The sequence below is a fragment of the Temnothorax curvispinosus genome, unplaced genomic scaffold (assembly GCF_003070985.1).
Source record: "Temnothorax curvispinosus isolate PA1 unplaced genomic scaffold, ASM307098v1 QBEX01014391.1, whole genome shotgun sequence".
Taxonomy (NCBI): domain Eukaryota; kingdom Metazoa; phylum Arthropoda; class Insecta; order Hymenoptera; family Formicidae; genus Temnothorax; species Temnothorax curvispinosus.
Genome location: NW_020224171.1, coordinates 9990 through 28716, shown reverse-complemented (window position 1 = coordinate 28716; position 18727 = coordinate 9990). Strand labels below are relative to the sequence as shown.

The 18727-nt window shown below is 36.9% G+C and overlaps 2 protein-coding genes across 7 annotated transcripts in view; one reads left to right on the top strand and one right to left on the bottom strand.

Moving 5' to 3' along the window:
* Positions 1-4375: 4375 nt before the first annotated feature.
* On the bottom strand, positions 4376-6353 carry LOC112464647 (ataxin-7-like protein 3). 3 transcript variants are annotated; one of them, XM_025031779.1, is made up of 3 exons: positions 6124-6353; positions 5497-5714; positions 4376-5363 (listed from the first exon to the last, which is right to left on the bottom strand). In XM_025031779.1, the coding sequence occupies exons 1-3, from the start codon at positions 6345-6347 to the stop codon at positions 4525-4527; spliced, it is 1281 nt and encodes a 426-aa protein (XP_024887547.1). In that variant the 5' UTR covers positions 6348-6353; the 3' UTR covers positions 4376-4524. The 3 variants fall into 3 exon arrangements, with proteins under 3 accessions (XP_024887547.1, XP_024887549.1, XP_024887548.1); XM_025031781.1 differs by having other exon boundaries at positions 5497-5741; positions 6177-6261; XM_025031780.1 differs by having other exon boundaries at positions 5497-5741; positions 6124-6212.
* A 2116-nt stretch (positions 6354-8469) lies between these two features.
* Positions 8470-18727, top strand: part of LOC112464646 (gastrula zinc finger protein XlCGF26.1-like) — a 16284-nt gene continuing 6026 nt past the window's right edge. The window contains exons 1-11 of one of the 4 annotated variants that reach the window (XM_025031774.1): positions 8470-8823; positions 8933-9091; positions 9324-9392; positions 9476-9535; positions 11465-11535; positions 11654-11792; positions 11873-12167; positions 13627-13729; positions 13810-14073; positions 14200-14228; positions 17354-17471. In XM_025031774.1, the coding sequence (XP_024887542.1) occupies positions 9067-9091; positions 9324-9392; positions 9476-9535; positions 11465-11535; positions 11654-11792; positions 11873-12167; positions 13627-13729; positions 13810-14073; positions 14200-14228; positions 17354-17471 (1173 nt within the window). In that variant the 5' untranslated portion in view covers positions 8470-8823; positions 8933-9066. Of the gene's footprint in view, positions 8877-8932; positions 9092-9323; positions 9393-9475; positions 9536-11464; positions 11536-11653; positions 11793-11872; positions 12168-13626; positions 13730-13809; positions 14074-14199; positions 14229-17353; positions 17472-18727 lie in introns of those variants that run through there. The other 3 variants (XM_025031776.1, XM_025031777.1, XM_025031778.1) reach the window with 3 other exon arrangements.

Sequence of the window (18727 nt, the reverse complement as noted above, 5' to 3'; positions counted from 1 at the left end):
TATATATTATACATTCACTCTGTCTGAACAAATCAGATACGGTTACCGTATCTGAAACACGGTATTGCAAAAACTCATTATCTTTTTAACCCATAAACGACACAAAAAATTCCTTTTAAGGCTCCTGGTCCCTGAGCCGAGAACTCTGCGTTGACGGTATAGCGCCGTACCGTCGCGGCAGAAATAAGAACTCTCTCCTCTCACTCTCTCCAATGGAGAATTCTGTCTTGTGACATGTTGTCAACCTTATTTTAAGTTGCGGTATATTTCTTTATTATTCGCTCTGTACTTGTGCTCTAACGTTTAACGTATTCGTGAAACTCGTAAAATTGACCGTATGGTAAGATTTGCAAGAAATATATATACGGAAGGAACATTCACCACTCCTTTCGATAGTCGTCAAACGGCTTGTTTTCCGTATGTTTAGGCTTTGTTTTATGGCTGTTTGTTTATTGTCGAGGGAAAAGGATAGTATCCGGTCAATTTTTGAAGTGTGCTGAAACGATCTGTCGTGATTTTTTATTGAAATGTCTTTTTATTTCGGAAAATACCGCAACTTAAAATTAGGTGTTTTCCTCGCCTCGATAGTAAGAATCCAATATGGCCGCGGTGACTACCCAGGAGCCTTAAGGGGATGCTGGAGCCGTCTGTTTTACCGGCATTTTTTGTCGGCACGTAGCGTCGTATTAATTTGACAGAATTAAAAATCCTTCTCCAGAATTGCAGTACATACATTAATGATTCGGGGAAACTCCGATTTTATATAGAAAACGAGAAAAAATTACGGAAGTACAGATTTCCTTATCCTACTCTTATCCCAATATGGCGTCTCGAGTTGCGGCGAGCTGTCAGCTCGTCACAAGATGTATTTCATATAAGAGATATACCATTGGTACGAACGCGAAAACAAGTTTCCCCGAATTGCACAACAAGAAAAACATCGATAAGCCCCCCAAATCAAGATTTGGAAGCGTAATATAAAAGTATAATGTCGGTGTGCATCGTGCGTATGTGTGTGTGCAATGTAGCGTGCTATCCTTGTCTATATCTTTGTCTATACAAGGACAGATATAGTTCGCCGGTCTTCTTTACCGACGCCGATCGAGTTCGGCTACGGCTCCAGCATCCCCTTAAGGGCTGAAAGTCCTAACAACATACTTAATTAATTTTGATTGCGATTAAAACTTCTCCGATACGTCATATATCGATAATTATAATATGCCAAAATACACTAAAAGCTCATTTTTGCAACTTTAACTGCAAATATCTCAAAATTGTGACGTGATAGAGTAATTTGGTAAACGGGATCATTTTCTGCGTTCAAAAAACTATCGAATGCTGCAAGGTTTGTTCTTGTGCTTTTTTTGTTGTTGTATGTACACAGTGTAATAACCGGAATGTTGAATATATCTCTTCCACGAAGAGTCTCTTATTGATCTAGATCTTCAGCATTCTTATTCAATTGTATTACGCGCCTCTTCCTCGAGATCACATTGGCTGCGTTTCGCTATTCACTCGCAGTACTGGCAGCACTGTAAATCCGTTCCAATATACGCGGCAGTAAGCTGTCAAAGCGTTTTCGTGTTCATATGACGTCATAGATTTTGTCGTCACTTCCTACTTTCATTACTGTGGCTCGCGAGGTGAGGCATTCGCAGTAAGAACATGGCGGCTATGGCGGCACCTTTGAAAAAATTGGTCCTTACCTATGTGAACCTTGCACCCGACTTTCGAAAAATTAATTTTTTTACGGAAAACGTTAGCATTTGGTTTGTAGTTGTTTGTAGTAACAAAAATTTCGTTTGTAGTTTAATACATTAAAAATTATAAACATTTAAAAAATTACTCGCACCCCACTTTGAGATAACTGAAATCCGCTTGCGCCATCTTCTTCAAAATTGTTTGTAGTTGTTTGTAGTGCTTTTCTTTTCGTTTGTAGTTGCACTGTTCAAAAGTTTTTATATTTTTGCAATAAACAAAAAGAGTAACTTTGCCAATTTTGGAGATATCTCAAATCAACTTGCGCCATCTTTTTCAGAATCATTTGTAGTGCTTTTCTTTTTGTTTATAGTTGCACCATTCAAAAGTAATTATATTTTTGCAATAAACAAAAAGTGTAACTTTGCCAACTTTGAAGATATCTCAAATCCGCTTGCGCCATCTTCTTCGGATTCGTTTGTAGTTGTTTGTAGTGCTCTTCTTTTTGTTTGTAGTTGCACTGTTAAAAGTTATTATATTTTTGCAATAAACAAAAAGAGTAACTTTGCCAATTTTGGAGATATCTTAAATCCGCTTGCGCCATCTTTTTCAGAATTATTTGTAGGTGTTTATAGTGCTTTTCTTTTTGTTTATAGTTGCACCATTCAAAAGTTATTATATTTTTGCAATAAACAAAAAGTGTAACTTTGCCAATTTTGGCGATATCTCAAATCCGCTTGTGCCATCTTTTTCAGAAACGTTTGTAGTTGTTTGTAGTGCTTTTCTTTTCGTTTATAGTTGCACTGTTCAAAAGTTATTATATTTTTGCAATAAACAAAAAAAGATAATTTTGAGAGACAATTTTGGAGATATTTTAAACGAAACGGAAAACTATTACAAACAACTACAAACAATTCTACATCGATTCTACATTCTAGTCGCGTAATTAGTTTTAAAATATTTCCAAAATTGGCAAAGTTAGACTTCTGGTATATTGCAAAAATATTATAACTAGATATATATAGAACGGTGCAAATACAAACAAAAAAAAAGCACTACAAACAACTACAAATGATTCTGAAGAAGATGGCGCAAGCAGATTTGAGATATCTCCAAAATTGGCAAAGTTACACTTTTTGTTTATTACAAAAATATAATAACTTTTGAATAGTGCAACTATAAACAAAAAGAAAAGCACTACAAACAACTACAAATGATTCTGAAGAAGATGGCGCAAGCGGATTTGAGATATCTCCAAAATTGGTAAAGTTACTCTTTTTGTTTATTGCAAAAATATAATAACTTTTGAATGGTTCAACTATAAACAAAAAAAAAGCACTACAAATGATTCTGAAAAAGATGGCGCAAGCGGATTTGAGATATCTCCAAAATTGGTAAAGTTACTCTTTTTGTTTATTGCAAAAATATAATAACTTTTGAATGGTGCAACTATAAACAAAAAGAAAAGCACTACAAACAACTACAAATGATTCTAAAGAATAAGATGGCGCAAACGGATTTGAGATATCTCAAAGTGGAGTGCGAGTAATTTTTTTAATTTTTATCATTTTTAATGTATTAAACTACAAACAAAATTTTTGTTACTACAAACAACTACAAACAAAATGCTAACGTTTTCTGTAAAAAAATTAATTTTTCGGAAGTCGGGTGCCAGGTTCACATAGGTTTGGTCCTTGTGGACCTGGAAGGCAACAACGAGAAATATACAGTAATTGTTAATTACGAAGATGCGGAAAAAGCCCGAAAAGATTACTACTACTACTACTAAATTAATATAATTAATATAATAATAATTAATTTCGATATTTTTATAAATCTGAAAACTGTTATTTATTTTATAGACATGACTTTTGCAACATTATTGTTTAAGTACAAGATTCTTTTTTATATATTTAGAATAGGTGCTCCTATATCGTGTCACGTCGTGTCTAAGATAGGTTAAGATAGGTTATATTTCTTTCTTATACGGGTGCGTTTCGACATTCACTGGCAGTACCGGCAGTACTGTGTCGTCGTTCCGTTATTCCAGCCTGAAAGTAACAGCAGCAATATAGAAACGCTCCTGCAGTTCTACTCAATGACGTCATATCGTCAGTACTTACAGTGAATATCGAAACACAGCCAATTCTTTACTTTTATACCATGAACGCGTACTTTTACACATGAGCGCGCGAAGCGCTCTTACATATGGCCAGCTGCGATCAGACATAACACGGATGAAACGATGCTAAAAAATAAAAAGACGTTTGGCTGGGGAGGGAAAGCTCGTAATTTTCGTTTTACAATTTCACTCCACTTTGCGCCTGTCTACGGAGAGATCGTGAGATATACAGTGTCTCTTTTATTTTCGCGATTTTCCCGCCCCTCCCCTCCTTCCAAACATGTTTCATTGCAATTAATTCCATAATTATTGGAATTGCAAAAATTAAAAAAAAACGTGAGCAAGAAAATATTTGTGCGTCAAACAACATAATTTTATGAAAACTGGAAATATAGCAAGTTTTACGATATCTGGAAGATCAAGTAAGATGTTCAGGTCGAAGACAGTATTTCACTCACATTTTTTTCTGCAATTCGTTGCTATTTATTTTCTTAAAAATAATAATTACAAAAGGACGCTGTTGGCAATATTTAAAATTAAGTATTACGCAAGCTCTGCAATCGTCCGAAAGAAATTATCTCCCTTTAATCTATGTACAATTCGTAGGAACATTATCGTACAATATTTCTCTGCCGCCGAAGAGTGAGCCTGGACCGAAGAACACTCCCAGAGCGAGAAACAGTCCTAGATCGACCCTCCCCCTCTCAGTCTCCTTGCGAGATCGGGGAACCGCGATCGCGTTTCGACAAGGCCTTCCCCTTGCCCTTGGATTTGGTCTCCCGTTTCCGGCTGATCGACGAGGTTGACGTGGTCGAGGCAGAGTCGGCTGGACTGGAGTGACTCGAACCTTCCCGATCCCACCTCGTCAGCGTGTCCCGCAGATTCTGACCGTCGTTTTCCTCATATGTGTCTACGTCGACATGCAGACTGTCCTGGCCGTTGGACTCTAGATTGGCGCGTATCTCCCTACGCTGTTCGTCGGTGTGTTGAGGACAGCGTACCGATCTAGTGCACAACTTTTTCGTGTGTTCGGACACAACGCCGCAGATCTGCGTAAGCAACGCCCGTTTGTCCACAAGCGACATGTTCTCGTAGTTCGACGGCGAGCTCTCGTTGCTGCTGTGCACGTTATGTTCACCGCCGCCGCCGCCGCCGATAACGGCGTTCTCGCCGTTCCTCTGTGAGCCGCTACCACCGGCGTTGGCGCCAGCACTGCCCTGTTGCTTCTGCTGCTTGCTCAAACGCTTGTTTACACCGTTGCGGTCCTTGCGAGGACGTTTGCGCTTATTGCCGCCGTCGTTGGTCAGGCTCCAGTCGACGTCGTCATCGTCGTCGCTCAACACACCGCCGTAGTTGTTCATGTCCTTGGAGTTGTTTGCGATGCGAAGCGATGCGATACGTGAGCTGTTTCTACCCATGCCCATACATTTTGCCAGATGAGTAGCAAATCTGCAGGCCGCCACACCACGTTCGCAATTCGGACAATTGCATTCCTGAGATTTCTTCATTGGGTGCTGTCCGAACACGTCTAAGCCAGGCGAATCTAAAACAGAGAACAAGAAATTTTCAAAAAATTCCTCCCCTGTCTGTAGAATTATAAATAACCCATCTTCTCTCAATTGCTGCAATCGAATAAAACTCTCCTTAAACCGAAAGTTTGTTACGTTTCCACGTACCGACAATAGCATAAGACTTGTCATCGGGAATGCCTTCTTCGATATCGGAACTGCCAGTCTTAGTTGTGCGGTGCACATCGAAAACGAAACCCATCAGAACCTCGTCTAACAAATCCTCGTAAATCTCCTTTGTAGCTGCTTCGACGTTCTCCGGCTTGCTCATAAAATCCATGAAACACATGTTCAGCTCCTGAATCCTTTCCTCGGTTACGGACATCCTGGTTTAAGGATTAATTTATTTCTATCTAGATTCAAAATAGAAAAATGTAGGCAATTAGCAATTGATCAAGGTATCAATTTGACCAAAACAGTTTCCGATTATTCATCAAAGTAAATTAGGAGTATTGATATTTATGAAGATTAATAGCAAATTCATGGGTTTTAAACAATCATATATTCAAAGTCGATTATTTAAATTTTAATATATAAAATTCAAACATGATAGATAAATTTACAGATAAATTTTACTCTAAGCTTAGTAGTTAATAATAATTAAGAAATTAAATTAATTCTTCCCGCAGAAGGATTGCTGTGGAAACTCGTCGAAGCGTCGGTCGCACAAAATATCATTAAAATACTTGATGACACTTGCGGGACACCCGGTGTAGCATAGACAGGGGCTCTAACCTAAAAAGGCAAGCAATGACGAATCGACGAGTTGAAGTAATCCAGGTGAGTACCGTCAGAGCGAAACGAGAGCAAGCAAGGACATTCTTCGTTTTTTCGGTTTTCCACGAGGAAAAAGTGCGGATTGCGGTCACCGCGGATACCCGACACCAATATTCGGATATCCGCTCGGTCTTGATCACAGACGACACGACACCTGCGCGACGACATGCGCGTCCGGTCATCACGTGTTTTTGGCGGAGAAGCGTATATATATATATATATATATGGGCTGCGTTCCGATATTCACTGCAAGTACTGAAAATCTCTAGTTTACGTAACGTACATACACTAGATTTTCAGTACTGACAGTGATTGGCTGAGTTCAGCCGAACCTCTGCTTAAGCGAAGCGAAAGGTAGCAACTGAATGTGATTGGTTCTTACCTTTGGATCCAACCAATTACACTTAATTGCTACTTTTTGCTTCGCTTAGCAGAGGTTCGGCTGAACGCAGCCAATATCGGAACGCAGCCATGGTAATTATACAGTTTATGGACCTCACCTCAAATATCGATGAAATTATGCTCAATCGACGCGTTTTTGCACGAAACAAAAGAATCTGGCAGAAAAAAGTGTCGCTCTGCTCCGCGATGCGAGATATTAACGTTAAACTGGATTCAGACAGGACGCATCAAGCGTCAAGCAACAAGCAGCAACCCAATCAGCGAGGTGATATAAGCAGTGGCGTATATATCGCCTCGCTGATTGGCTGCTGCTCGCTGCTTGACGCGTTCTGTCTTGAATCCAGCTTTAGTCCACTCGGTTATTCTTCGAGCTCAAGGAGAATAATCGACTGTGATTGGTTTATTTTCTTACGGCCTTACGATTATTACTAAAACTATGTTACGTGCAATAGCCTTAAGCGGGGAGCACACACTTCTGCATAACGCATAATGCGTAAGCATAAGAAAATTGATTGGTCCATACACATGTGTATAAGGAAATAGACTAAAGCCTATCGCACACAAAATGCATAGCTTAGCATAAGCGTAGCATAAGACCGCTGGACCAATGAGCATCTTATGTAAATCAATATGGCGACTTTATGCTGGATGTTCATTGGTTTAGCGGTCTTATGCTATGCTTATGCTAAGCTATGCATTTTGTGTGCGATGGCCTTAATCCGTTTCTTTATGCATAGGTGCATAACCATATGCATAAAGAAACGGATTGGTCTATTTCCTTATGCACATGCATGTGGACCAATCAATTCTCTTATGTTTGCTATCAATTTGCTTATGTTTATGGGCTTATGCAAGTTTGTGTGGATATAGCTTAAAGCGGGGAGCACACACTTTTGCACAACGCATAATGCGTAAGCATAATAAAATAGATTGGTCTATTTTCTTATGCACATGTGTATGGACCAATCAATTTTTTTATGCTTACGCATTATGCGTTATGCAGAAGTGTGTGCTCCCCGCAGGGCCCGGACACTCACTTCTGCACAACGCATAATGCGTAAGCATAAAAAAATTGATTGGTCCATACACATGTGCATAAGGAAATAGACCAATCAGTTTTCTTATGCTTACGCATTATGCGTTATGCAAAAGTGTGCTCCCCGCTTTTTCAACTAGCAGTTGCCATCGTTTGCGACGTATTGTAGAACCGGGTGAAACTAAGGGCCAAAGCACATATGACAGTCGTAGTCGTGGACGTAAGTAACGCACAAGCTTTGGCGTATCTTGATTTGTCAGGTCGAGGACTACGACCGTCGTATATCGCTACGCCATGTTATGTGCTTTGGCCCTAATGCTGGGTCTACAATGCGAGTCGCAAAGTCGTGAGTCGCAAGAATTGTCCAATCACAATTGAATTTGAGGAGAATAATCGACTCTGATTGATCAATTCTTACGACTCAAGACTTTACGACTCGCATTGTAGACCTAGCATTATGGCGTTTTCGATTTACTACTCGACCCGACTCGGGTCGCATCAATGGACGTGGAATACATACATAGATATGTATGTATTCCACGTCAATGATGCTAGAGTCCTGTATACATGATGCGACCCGAGTCGGTTTGAGTCGCAAATCGAAAACGGTATTGGCCTAGTTTACACCGATCTCTTGATACGCGTATCAAATAGTATATTTGAACTGATCAGCCAATAATCAGACTTATTTACTAGTTATTTACTATTTAATACGCGTATCAAGTGATCGATGTAAACTAGGTCATTAAATAGAAAACGAATGCACCTCGTTTCTCTCGGAAGGACTAGTGGACTAGAGTCGAAGGACAGATTTGAGCACCACTGAAGTGACTGAAGGCACTGAAGTCGAAGTCGCGTGGGTCGCGTGCGCGACCCAATAGCGAACGAACAGACCAAAAGCAACTGAAAGCAACAAATTGCTGCTTGTTGCGCATCGTCAGTTCTTTGCTTCAACCGCGATTGAGCTTTATTAACGTTTGATTTTCATCAACAAAGATTGTTCCGCGTCATCTTTAGCAGTGGTATAATAACGCGGACGAGATCGCTTGAACAAGAACAAAAGGAGAGAGAAAGAGAAAGTACGGAGTATGGCAGACGCGTGAAAGACGATGACGACGCGCCCCTTGACGTAGGCCATTTTGCGTGGCATCGGGACTGATGAAAGGGCTTGTTCCTTCAGGGGCAAACGTACTCTTGCTCACTCACTTTTTCTTTCCCAGGTACATGTCTGCGTGGATCTCTCGCATGAGATTGTCCCTTTTGCACTCTTCTGGTAGGTTTATCGCCTACTAAAGTGCGAGCGACTGAAATTCAGAACGTTGCGTATAGTTTGCAGATGTCCATAATGCGGAACGGAAGCAGCAAGTAAGGAAAATCGTGGTCTGTCCAGAGAGAAGACCAACCTCTCTTTTGTATAGATAATTAAGGAAACGTCCTGGAAGTAGAAAACAGTACGTGACGCAATGGCAGAGGCGACAGAGAAGATAGGTGAGTAAAGTTGGTTTAGGCTCCTCTTTACAAGTAGGGCAGTTGTGTGTCTGAAATCATATAAGTCAATTTTATTCGATTTAATACATGTCAGTAGAGATAATTTATTAATACAGTAATAGTTTTATATGTATAATTTATATTTAGAAATATTAATTCTTCTCTTATAAGTGATTTGAGATTTTTTTTTTCTACAACTGTAACACCCTGTATTTGAAAACGAATCTTGCAGAGATCCTAAAAATTGAGGAGTATACTGACAATGTGCTAATTGAGGATGGAACCACAGAGATCTTATTTGGTAATTTGATCATTCAGGAGTAAAATATTTAATACTATGATGATTCTAATTTAAAACAATATGAATATCCTATTTTTTTGCAGATGGGGACATCTCACAACCTATAGTAGTGGCCAGTAGAACATCTACTGATAATGAGAAAGGTAATTTATATTTTGTACGTATGTATATTAAAGATTTCTCAAAACTTATATACCATTGTATGATATACAGGGTGTTTCCTAAATAAGTAAAAAAAATTGAAGGGGATATTCCATGACTTATTTTAGGAAGAAAAGATCCTATAAACATTTGTCCTAAATTGCTTTGTTTTCAAAAGGGTGTTAAAATTGTGAAAAATATGTGAAAATTTTGAAAACCTGGGAAACGTTTAAAGATATTATTCAAAGAACCTCGCCCAAAATGAGCTATTGGCGCACAACATTAAATCATATGCCATTTTGTAGGTATTATTGTGTACATTATTAGAAAAATAAGTTTTAAGTTCTGGGACGGTGGGTGGAAAAAATTATGGCAGAAAATGATATAAAAATATCTTCAATATGCTTCGATGGTAGTTTGATTCTTACGTTTAAGTAAATGTTTTTTTTTCTGCCAAAAAGTGCAATCCAGCCGCAGGCCTGAGTCTGAGCTGAACAAATCAATAGTTTGTTCGTCGCCATTTATCAACGTCAAAGTGTCCTGGGCGCAAAGAAGTCTGGACGATATTATAAAATATATATTATTTGATATAAAATTAGTGATATAATATTTAAGTTAAATAATGTAAAGTTTTTAGTGCCAATTAGCTAATGTTACATATAGTAATATGCTAAATTCACATCCTAGAAAGTATTTCCCTATGAGACTTGAGACTGTTATTATTTCTGTCAACCTCCTTTACAAATGCATATAGAAGTCAAGTATGTGCGTTCATGACCCAAAACACCTTAATAAAATGACCGAGGTTTTTTGGTATGCGCACATGTGTTAAAAATCATTTTCCAGCATCAATATTGACCAGTATTGATACACATGATTGTATTTACAGCTTTTAATTTCAATTTTTTACCTTATCTCGAAAGCGGTGCATTATTAAAAAAAAAAAAAAAAATAGAGGCAATTTTTGTAGAGTCTCGGTTCGGGAACTTCAAAAAATTGTTAAACTTAGAAGAAAAACATTGACGTACCATTTTCTCATTAAAAAGACTTAATATGATTACCCATACGTATGCTCCTGGTGGATTTCAAAATGTTTTATCGGTACTGAAAAATGGTTCTTAATACCACATGTAAGTATACTAATTTTGAATAAAATATCTTTAAAGGTTTTCCAGATTTTCGAAATTTTCATTTTCTTTTTCACAATCTTTGACACCCTGTATTTTGAAAACGAAGTAGTTTAGGGCATATATTTATGGGACCTCTTCTTTTCAAAATAAGCTGTAAAATATCCTCTTCAATTTTTGTACTTACTTAGGAAATACCTTGTATATCTTGATAAGATATCTTTGTTATTAAATTTTTACAATTGCATAATTTTTAAAACTAGATTTTAACATCTTAGCTGCGTTTGCTTTGGACGCTTACGTGATGTATCTTTATTGCTTATTATATGTTGAAGAAAGATAGAATAATACTTTCAGTACAAAAGCATCCAAAGCGAACACAGCCCTTGTGTGTATGTTTTTAAATATATTCGCGTAACGTTTGCAAGTTTATATATAATAGTATAATTTTGATGCTTTACTTTATCATTTTGTTTTGTTCGTCACATAGATATGTATAGATAAAGCATTGTCCCAGCTTGTAGAGGTCCTCCGCTTGCTAAGATAACAATAACTCAAGATAATTTTGATAGAGGGGATATACATTTTTATCTCTCGTGCATTCTCCTGGCGACCATAACAAGGACTGCGCAGAACGAACGGCCGCTAGGACAAATATACAACTGTGCATCCGCGAGGAATGAAAATATACTCCCTTGTCCTACTTATTTTACAATTAGCATAGGCAAAAGCAAGATAGTGCTTTATCTATATATAATGTATTTATGGTTTGCTGTGTTATCGTTTATTTTATTTTGTTAACAGATGATTTGGTTATTTCAATTATAACTGATTATCAATGTGTGACATGTCACCGTGTTTTCCAGTCAAAGGATGTAAGTTGTAATTCTATTTTTCTTGTTCTTTTTTTAGTTTAAGTTTTATACATATCCATCCCGCTCTCATGGTTTTCGTTTCTATTAATGATTTCTATTTCTTATAATTCTGAGATAGATGTTGCAGAAACATGTAGACATGTGCAGAGAGGAAGATGACTCGACTAATATCATGGGACTTGATAATATAACCAGTTATGATTCAGAAGAAGAGGATGAGGATGAGGATGATCCTCTAGTAAATTTAAGTGCTGAAGGTATGTGGCTATGTATTGAACAAGAGTGTCTGTTCGTGCTCACGTCACAGAGAATTTCACAGTCTTGACTGTATTCCTAGATTCGGATTCTAAGGGTCAAAAAAACAATAATGAAAAACCTGTCATCAAGCCCGTGCCCGAAACGCAGTGTCATTGCTGCGCGGAAGACTTAAAGACGGCACATAGCGGCGGAGAGTATAAGTGTTTAAATTGCGATCTCAGTTTCAAGAAAAGGGCGTCTCTGGAAAGACATGTTATAGTCATACATTGGAAGTGCGATTCATGCACATGTAACGAATGCGGTTCTTCCTTTCGTGACAAGAAAGCTTTGAATAAGCATCGCTATACGACACATGGAGATCGCAAAATTTTTAAGTATGTTTATATGCACACATGCAATACTTATAAAATAGTTTCCCCAATTATTGCCGTAATTAATTACACTGATGGTCTACAACAAAAATGCTTCGGAAACGAAATCAGCTATCTTTACTAATTTGGGGTCATTTAATCCGAATATATTAGTGAAAATTTTTAATTAGCTCTAGTTTCGATGATAGAGGGTTAAAATTCCAAAAACCGCTTTTTTGACAATTTTTTGATCGACTGTACTTTTTCAACAAAACATGATAAACAATTCAGAACGTTTCAAAAGAAAGCTCATATCTTCTAGTTTATCATGAAAAAATTGAAATTTTTGCAAATATAATATTTGCATTCCTGGGGTAATTTTTAATTGTATTTAGGTGTTTGTGTATACGTGTCTGCCTGTCTATATCCATTGCAATTTCCTAATGGACATTGCAATTTTAGTATCAGATTCGTATTCGGAGACCTCAAAAATCGCTTATTTTACATGTATAAATCTCATTTAGACACTTGATAGGTTACTACTTCTGACTATAACGGGGTTCATTTTTAGGGGTAGTTTGAAAAAGTTTTAAGTTGTAGCATGGGCAAAAATTTTTTTTTTTAATATTGTCAAAATGCCTTGTGAACGACATGAATGGCTAACACTATCCGTTAAGGTTAGGAAATTGCAGTTGATATAGACAGGTACACAAGTGTACATACATAAACCTGCAAATAAAATTAATCCTTTCGCGACGGTGGAGCTGGCCGCCACTACATTACCGCTATATGGAAAAACGGGCCGCAAGTGTTCATTATACGGACGGATAGAGTCCGCGATGAGTTGGCGCAGAATTTGCTTTTATTTATCAAACAATATTATCTTTGTAAAATTTACTTAATAAGAGATAAATAATTGTTGTTACACACACAATGAGTCGGGCACTTATTTGTGGCAAGCAGAGATTACTACACAGAATCAGTCTCGCGGGCGGTCACTATAGTGGCCATTCTTCGCGAAAGGGTTAAAAATCACCCCAGGAATGCAAGTTTTACATTTTCAAAAATTTCAATTTTGTCTTGATAAAGTAGAAGATATAAGCTTTCTTTTAAGATAATTCCGAATTATTTATTATATTTCGTTGAAAAGTTACAGTTGATAAAAAATAGCCAAAGAAGGTTTTTGGGGATTTCAACCCCCTATATCATCGAAACTAGAGCTAATTAAAAATTTTTCACTAACATTCGGATTCAGCGCCCTCAAATTAGTAAAGATTAGCTGATTTCACTTCCGAAGCAGAAAATGAGTTCGTAGACCAGTGTATATGATATACAACACTAAATTGACTTAAGTTATTTTTATCTTGATGTAAAAATATCGCTATAAAATTTTGACTTTATAATAGTTTGTCACATTTTCTATTTATTTTGCTTTTTTTATTAATTACTTTGCGATTTTTATTTTTACATATTTTTACTTTAGATGTGAGCCTTGCGATACTTACTTCTCCCGGAGCTATCACTTAAATCGGCACATAATGCAATCTGGCTGTCACGGTAACATACTTAATACATTCAGTTGTCAAGTAAGTATAATATTTATCCATTCATTCTTTAAAATATTAAGGATTCTGGAATTATAATGATCGAATGAATAATGTTGTAGGTGTGCAAGAAAGATTTTACGCGTAAAGATAACCTACGGGAACACTTGCGTACTCACGCAGGAACGCCTCAGAGACAAAAAAAAAAGTGTAAATATTGCCCGAAGGAATTCTTTACGAACCAACAGTTGTTAGTACATGAACGCATGCACACGGGAGAGCGACCAGTCCAATGCGATTTATGTCCGAAGACATTCCTGTCGCCACTTGCGCTGAAAAAGCATCGTCGTGTACATACCGGAGAAAAGCCGTTTGAGTGTAAATACGTAAGTATTTTTTACCGACACATTTACGTGTATTTATGCAACTCCTTAATATTACGTATTTCTCTCATCAAACGATAATTAAGAAATAATAACACTAATTTTTATCGCGTCGTTTCATATTACAAGCTAGCGTTATGGATGGAAAAAATATTGCCGTAAGTTTTTAATCGTACATAAACTATATTCAATTAAGGTGATGCTGGAGTCGTCTGTATAACCGACAAAATTACCTTCTTCTGTTATTGACTTATATCTGTCCTTGTGTAGACAAGGATATAAACAAGGATAGCACCTATATATTGCACGCCTACACACGCACAAATTGTCATACACACTGTACTTTTATATTAGACTTCTAATTCTCGATTTGGATGGTTTTAGTGGAGGCAAATTAGGTTTTTATCTCGGAACCGGTTAAAACTACTCGGATTTGAACGTTTTTTTTTAAATGTAGGTAATTAAAAACACTACAATGTTTATGGGTTAAAAATTGACGCTAATTGTTTATTTAATAAATTTTTATTTAATAATTATTTAATAAATTAAAGAATTTGTTGCTCGGCTCTTTTTGGTCTAAAAATATTCTATGGACCGTGCCCTATCAGAATATGCAACTTAGGATTTTGTTGTTCGCTCCTAACTGCAAATAAACAAATTAGATATCTCCGCGTCGACCGTTATCTACGACTTCGATGGCTAAAAACTAATTAAAAGAATTTGTTGCGCTCGGGTTTTTTTGTTATTTAAATATTCTATGGACCGTGCCCTATCAGAATATGCAACTTACGATTTTATTGCTCGCTCCTAACTGCAAATAAACAAATTATTTATAGTGGAGGCAAATTAGATTTTTATCTCGGAACCGGTTAAAACTACTCGGATTTAACCGTTTTTTTTAAATGTAGGTAATTAAAAACAATCATACGTTGCATATTCTGGTAGGGCACGGTCCATAGAATATTTAAATAACAAAAAGACCCGAGCAACAAATTTTTTTAGTTAGTTTTTAACCATCGAAGTCGTAGGTAACGGTTGACGCGGAGATAAATAATTTGTTTATTTGCAGTTAGGGACGAGCAACAAAATCGTAATATTGCATATTCTGATAGGGCACGGTCCATAGAATATTTAAATAACAAAAAGACCCGAGCAACAAATTCTTTTAGTTAGTTTTTAGCCATCGAAGTCATAGGTAACGGTCGACGCGGAAATAAATAATTTGTTTATTTGCAGTTAGGGGCGAGCAACAAAATCGTAAGTTGCATATTCTGATAGGGCACGGTCCATAGAATATTTTAAGACTAAAAAGAGCCGAGCAACAAATTATTTAATTTATTAAATAATTATTAAATAAAAATTTATTAAATAAACAATTAGCGTCAATTTTTAACTTATAAACATTGTAGTGTTTTTAATTACCTACATTTAAAAAAAAAACGTTCAAATCCAAGTAGTTTTAACCGGTTCCGAGATAACGCGCTTTTTTGGTCTAATTTGCCTCCACTATTTATTGATGTTTTTCTTGTTGTGCAATTCAGGGAAACTCGTTTTCACGTTCGTATCAATGGTATATCTTTTATATGAAGCATATCTTGTGATGAGTTGACAGCGATCGCTGTAACTCGAGACGCTATATTAGGATAAAAGTAGGTAAGGAAATCTGTAATTCCGTAATTTTTTCTCATTTTGTAAATAAAATCAGAGTTTCCCTGAATCAATTAATGCATGTACTGCAATTATGTACAAGCATTTTTAATTCTGTCATTTCTATGTTATCGACCTATATATGTTCTTATATATATAGACAAGGATATATAGCCCAGTCGATAGAGCCCGAAAAAGCCGCTGAAATGGAATTAAGGGGGGAGACTCATGACTGACCCTTTTTTTGATAATTTTTTATAAAGAACTGAGAGTATTTATTGAATCCTAATAAAATACATGATAATGTTGATGATCAAATGTACAGAAAAAATTTTTTTATAGTAAAAAAAATAGAAAATGGCTGCAGCTGCTGGAAGTTGTCGTCTAGATTTTGCGCGGGAGAATGCCCAGGTCCTTGTAATGAACTGAAATCAACGAACCAAAATTTTTTCGTTAAATTATGATTCTCCGATGCGCATAAACCTAAATTTAGCAAAAAAAATTTTGAAAAATGGAGGACGTTTTAAAAAAATTTTACGATTTTTTTTTACAAACAAGTGGCCAAAAATAATATTTATTATAAAAATTTTAATGTATATTTATTATAGGTTCATGCTCATGCCAATAAGTTGACAGATGTCAGTGCAAAATTCCAAGTCAATCGGTTGATTAGATTTTGAGTGACATTCTCCGGCGCGCGAAAAAATACGTTTTGAGAAAAACGCGTTTAAAGTTTTTGGTCTACAAAAGTTGTGTTCCGAGTTACTTACAGCTTTCAAAGCTCAGTTTACGATGCCAGGGCCGTACATCAAGTCTTCCTCTTCCATAAAAGCACTCAATTGTGCTGCACTTTTCTTTTTTGCAGCAGTCCTGGCCTCTTTTGAACTGCTTTTGCTTTGTCGATTTTGTCTGTGTACTCGCGCGTCATCGTACATGTCAGCGAATTTTTTGCACGCGGGACCAATTTGAAGTTCCAGGTCGTTCATAGCTCGAAGTACAATCTTATATCCGTCGTTAAATATACCTCCGGCCAAGTATGCAGCAATTTCAATGATTTTCCAACTACAGTTTAAATGCTTTGGAGCCAAACACCACACAGTTGCGTTCAAAGATTCGTTTGCGTTTTGAGTAAAGGCGCATCGCTCCAATAAATCATCCCGAGATAAGTCTTGATAAATCGGTAAAATGTGCTTCTGTACATTTTCGTGGAGTGGTACTGGATGAGTGAAAATTGAATTATTGGCTTGTGCAGCGTTATATGCGCACCACGAGTCGACGCCGGTAGGACAGAAGTGATGCTGTGGCTGTCTATCCGTTGAAATCAAATGGTAGTACGTGGCCATTATTGCTTTCTTCATGTCTTCTTTCGAGTGTGAATTTCTGCAAATCGCCAAACCGTAATATTTAGTCAATTTTTTAATTAAAGCATTCGTAAGCTTTCCTTTACCACCAAGTTTAGCGGTTTTTTTAACATTTCTTAGACGTGTTCCCATTCGTTTTTCGATGTGACCTACGCACTCACTTTTGATCACTGTTTCGTCTTCATAAGGTTGAGCATCCAAAATATATTTAAATGTTTTACTGTCGTCGTCTCCGGTAATATAATTGGTGTAACGTATTCCGTAACGTTCCTCAGAACAGTTAAACATTTCAAGCACAGCGTCAACTTCCATTTTACCGGGAGATCCTGTATGATTTATTGGGCAAGTTTCTTGATGTTCTTTATATTTCGGATCGTCAGTGTGGTGCCGAAAGTAAGTATGTATACATGCTTGACAATAGCTACTTTTCACTACTAAATCAATCACTTTTTCTGAGTAATAAGCTATAAGAGTCGTCACTCCGTACAAAGACGAAAATACACGTTTCTTCCATGATCCGTCGCCACTAACCGTGAATTTTAATAATGGTTTTTTATTTTTTTCATTTTTTTTTCTCAGCCTCCACTGCATGTGCGCAACTCAAATCAAAATGTTTTTTGATAGACGTATACATGTGTTCTATTATAAAGGCATACGCTTGTCTGCTAATTCCACTGCCTAAATCCATCACACCGCAAAAAATGTTTATACCTTCTCGAGCAACGCCAAGTAAGCGCATTGTAAAGACTATACGTCTATTTATTTCAAATCCACTTAATATCTTCGGTCCAGAATCAATCAATGTGGTTCCACATCTACACCTCACTGAAATTCTGAAACCAAGTCCTTTGTCTCCTGATTGTCCAAATTTAATTTTTTGTCTGCACACCTTACATACAAGCAAATCATATCTTTGGTCCAGAATCAATCAATGTGGTTCCACATCTACACCTCACTGAAATTCTGAAACCAAGTCCTTTGTCTCCTGATTGTCCAAATTTAATTTTTTGTCTGCACACCTTACATACAAGCAAATCAGCGAGAGCAGAAAAAACACTTATGAATTCAATTATTCGATAGCATATAGATGGATTTATAATAATAACGTCTGCCGACGCCTTCAATTTCTTAGCAGATCTGCTAACTTCCTCGTTTGATTCCTCCTCGACTTCCGCGTTCGAATCACTCGTAAACTGGTTGCCCATAAATCGCCGAAAACGAGGCTGGTTAGGACGAAAGTTTGGTGTTTCATTCTACACTTGCGATTATTCATTTTTACAAATAATTCGACACAGAAACGATTATGAACGTTACGAACGACCACGTGGAAACAAACGATATACCAGTGTCGCCGAGTTTCTGCTAAAGGTCCTTGAGAAGTCATCACTTTGATGATTTCTCAAGGACCTTTAGTGTTGTGTTTTGGCTTTAATACTTCGGGAATATGTTCTTCAGATAGTAAATAAATTTTTTAAGCAAAACAAAAAATGCAAAAAAATTTCATAATTCATGAGTCTCCTCCCTTAATTCCGGGAAGCATTTTTTTTACTGGTTCGGAGGGTCATGGGTAGTCTAAAACCGGATTTTCGGGATTTTAACTCCGGAGCGTTAGCCGCCATTTTGATTAGAAGGGTGATTTTGTAAATATC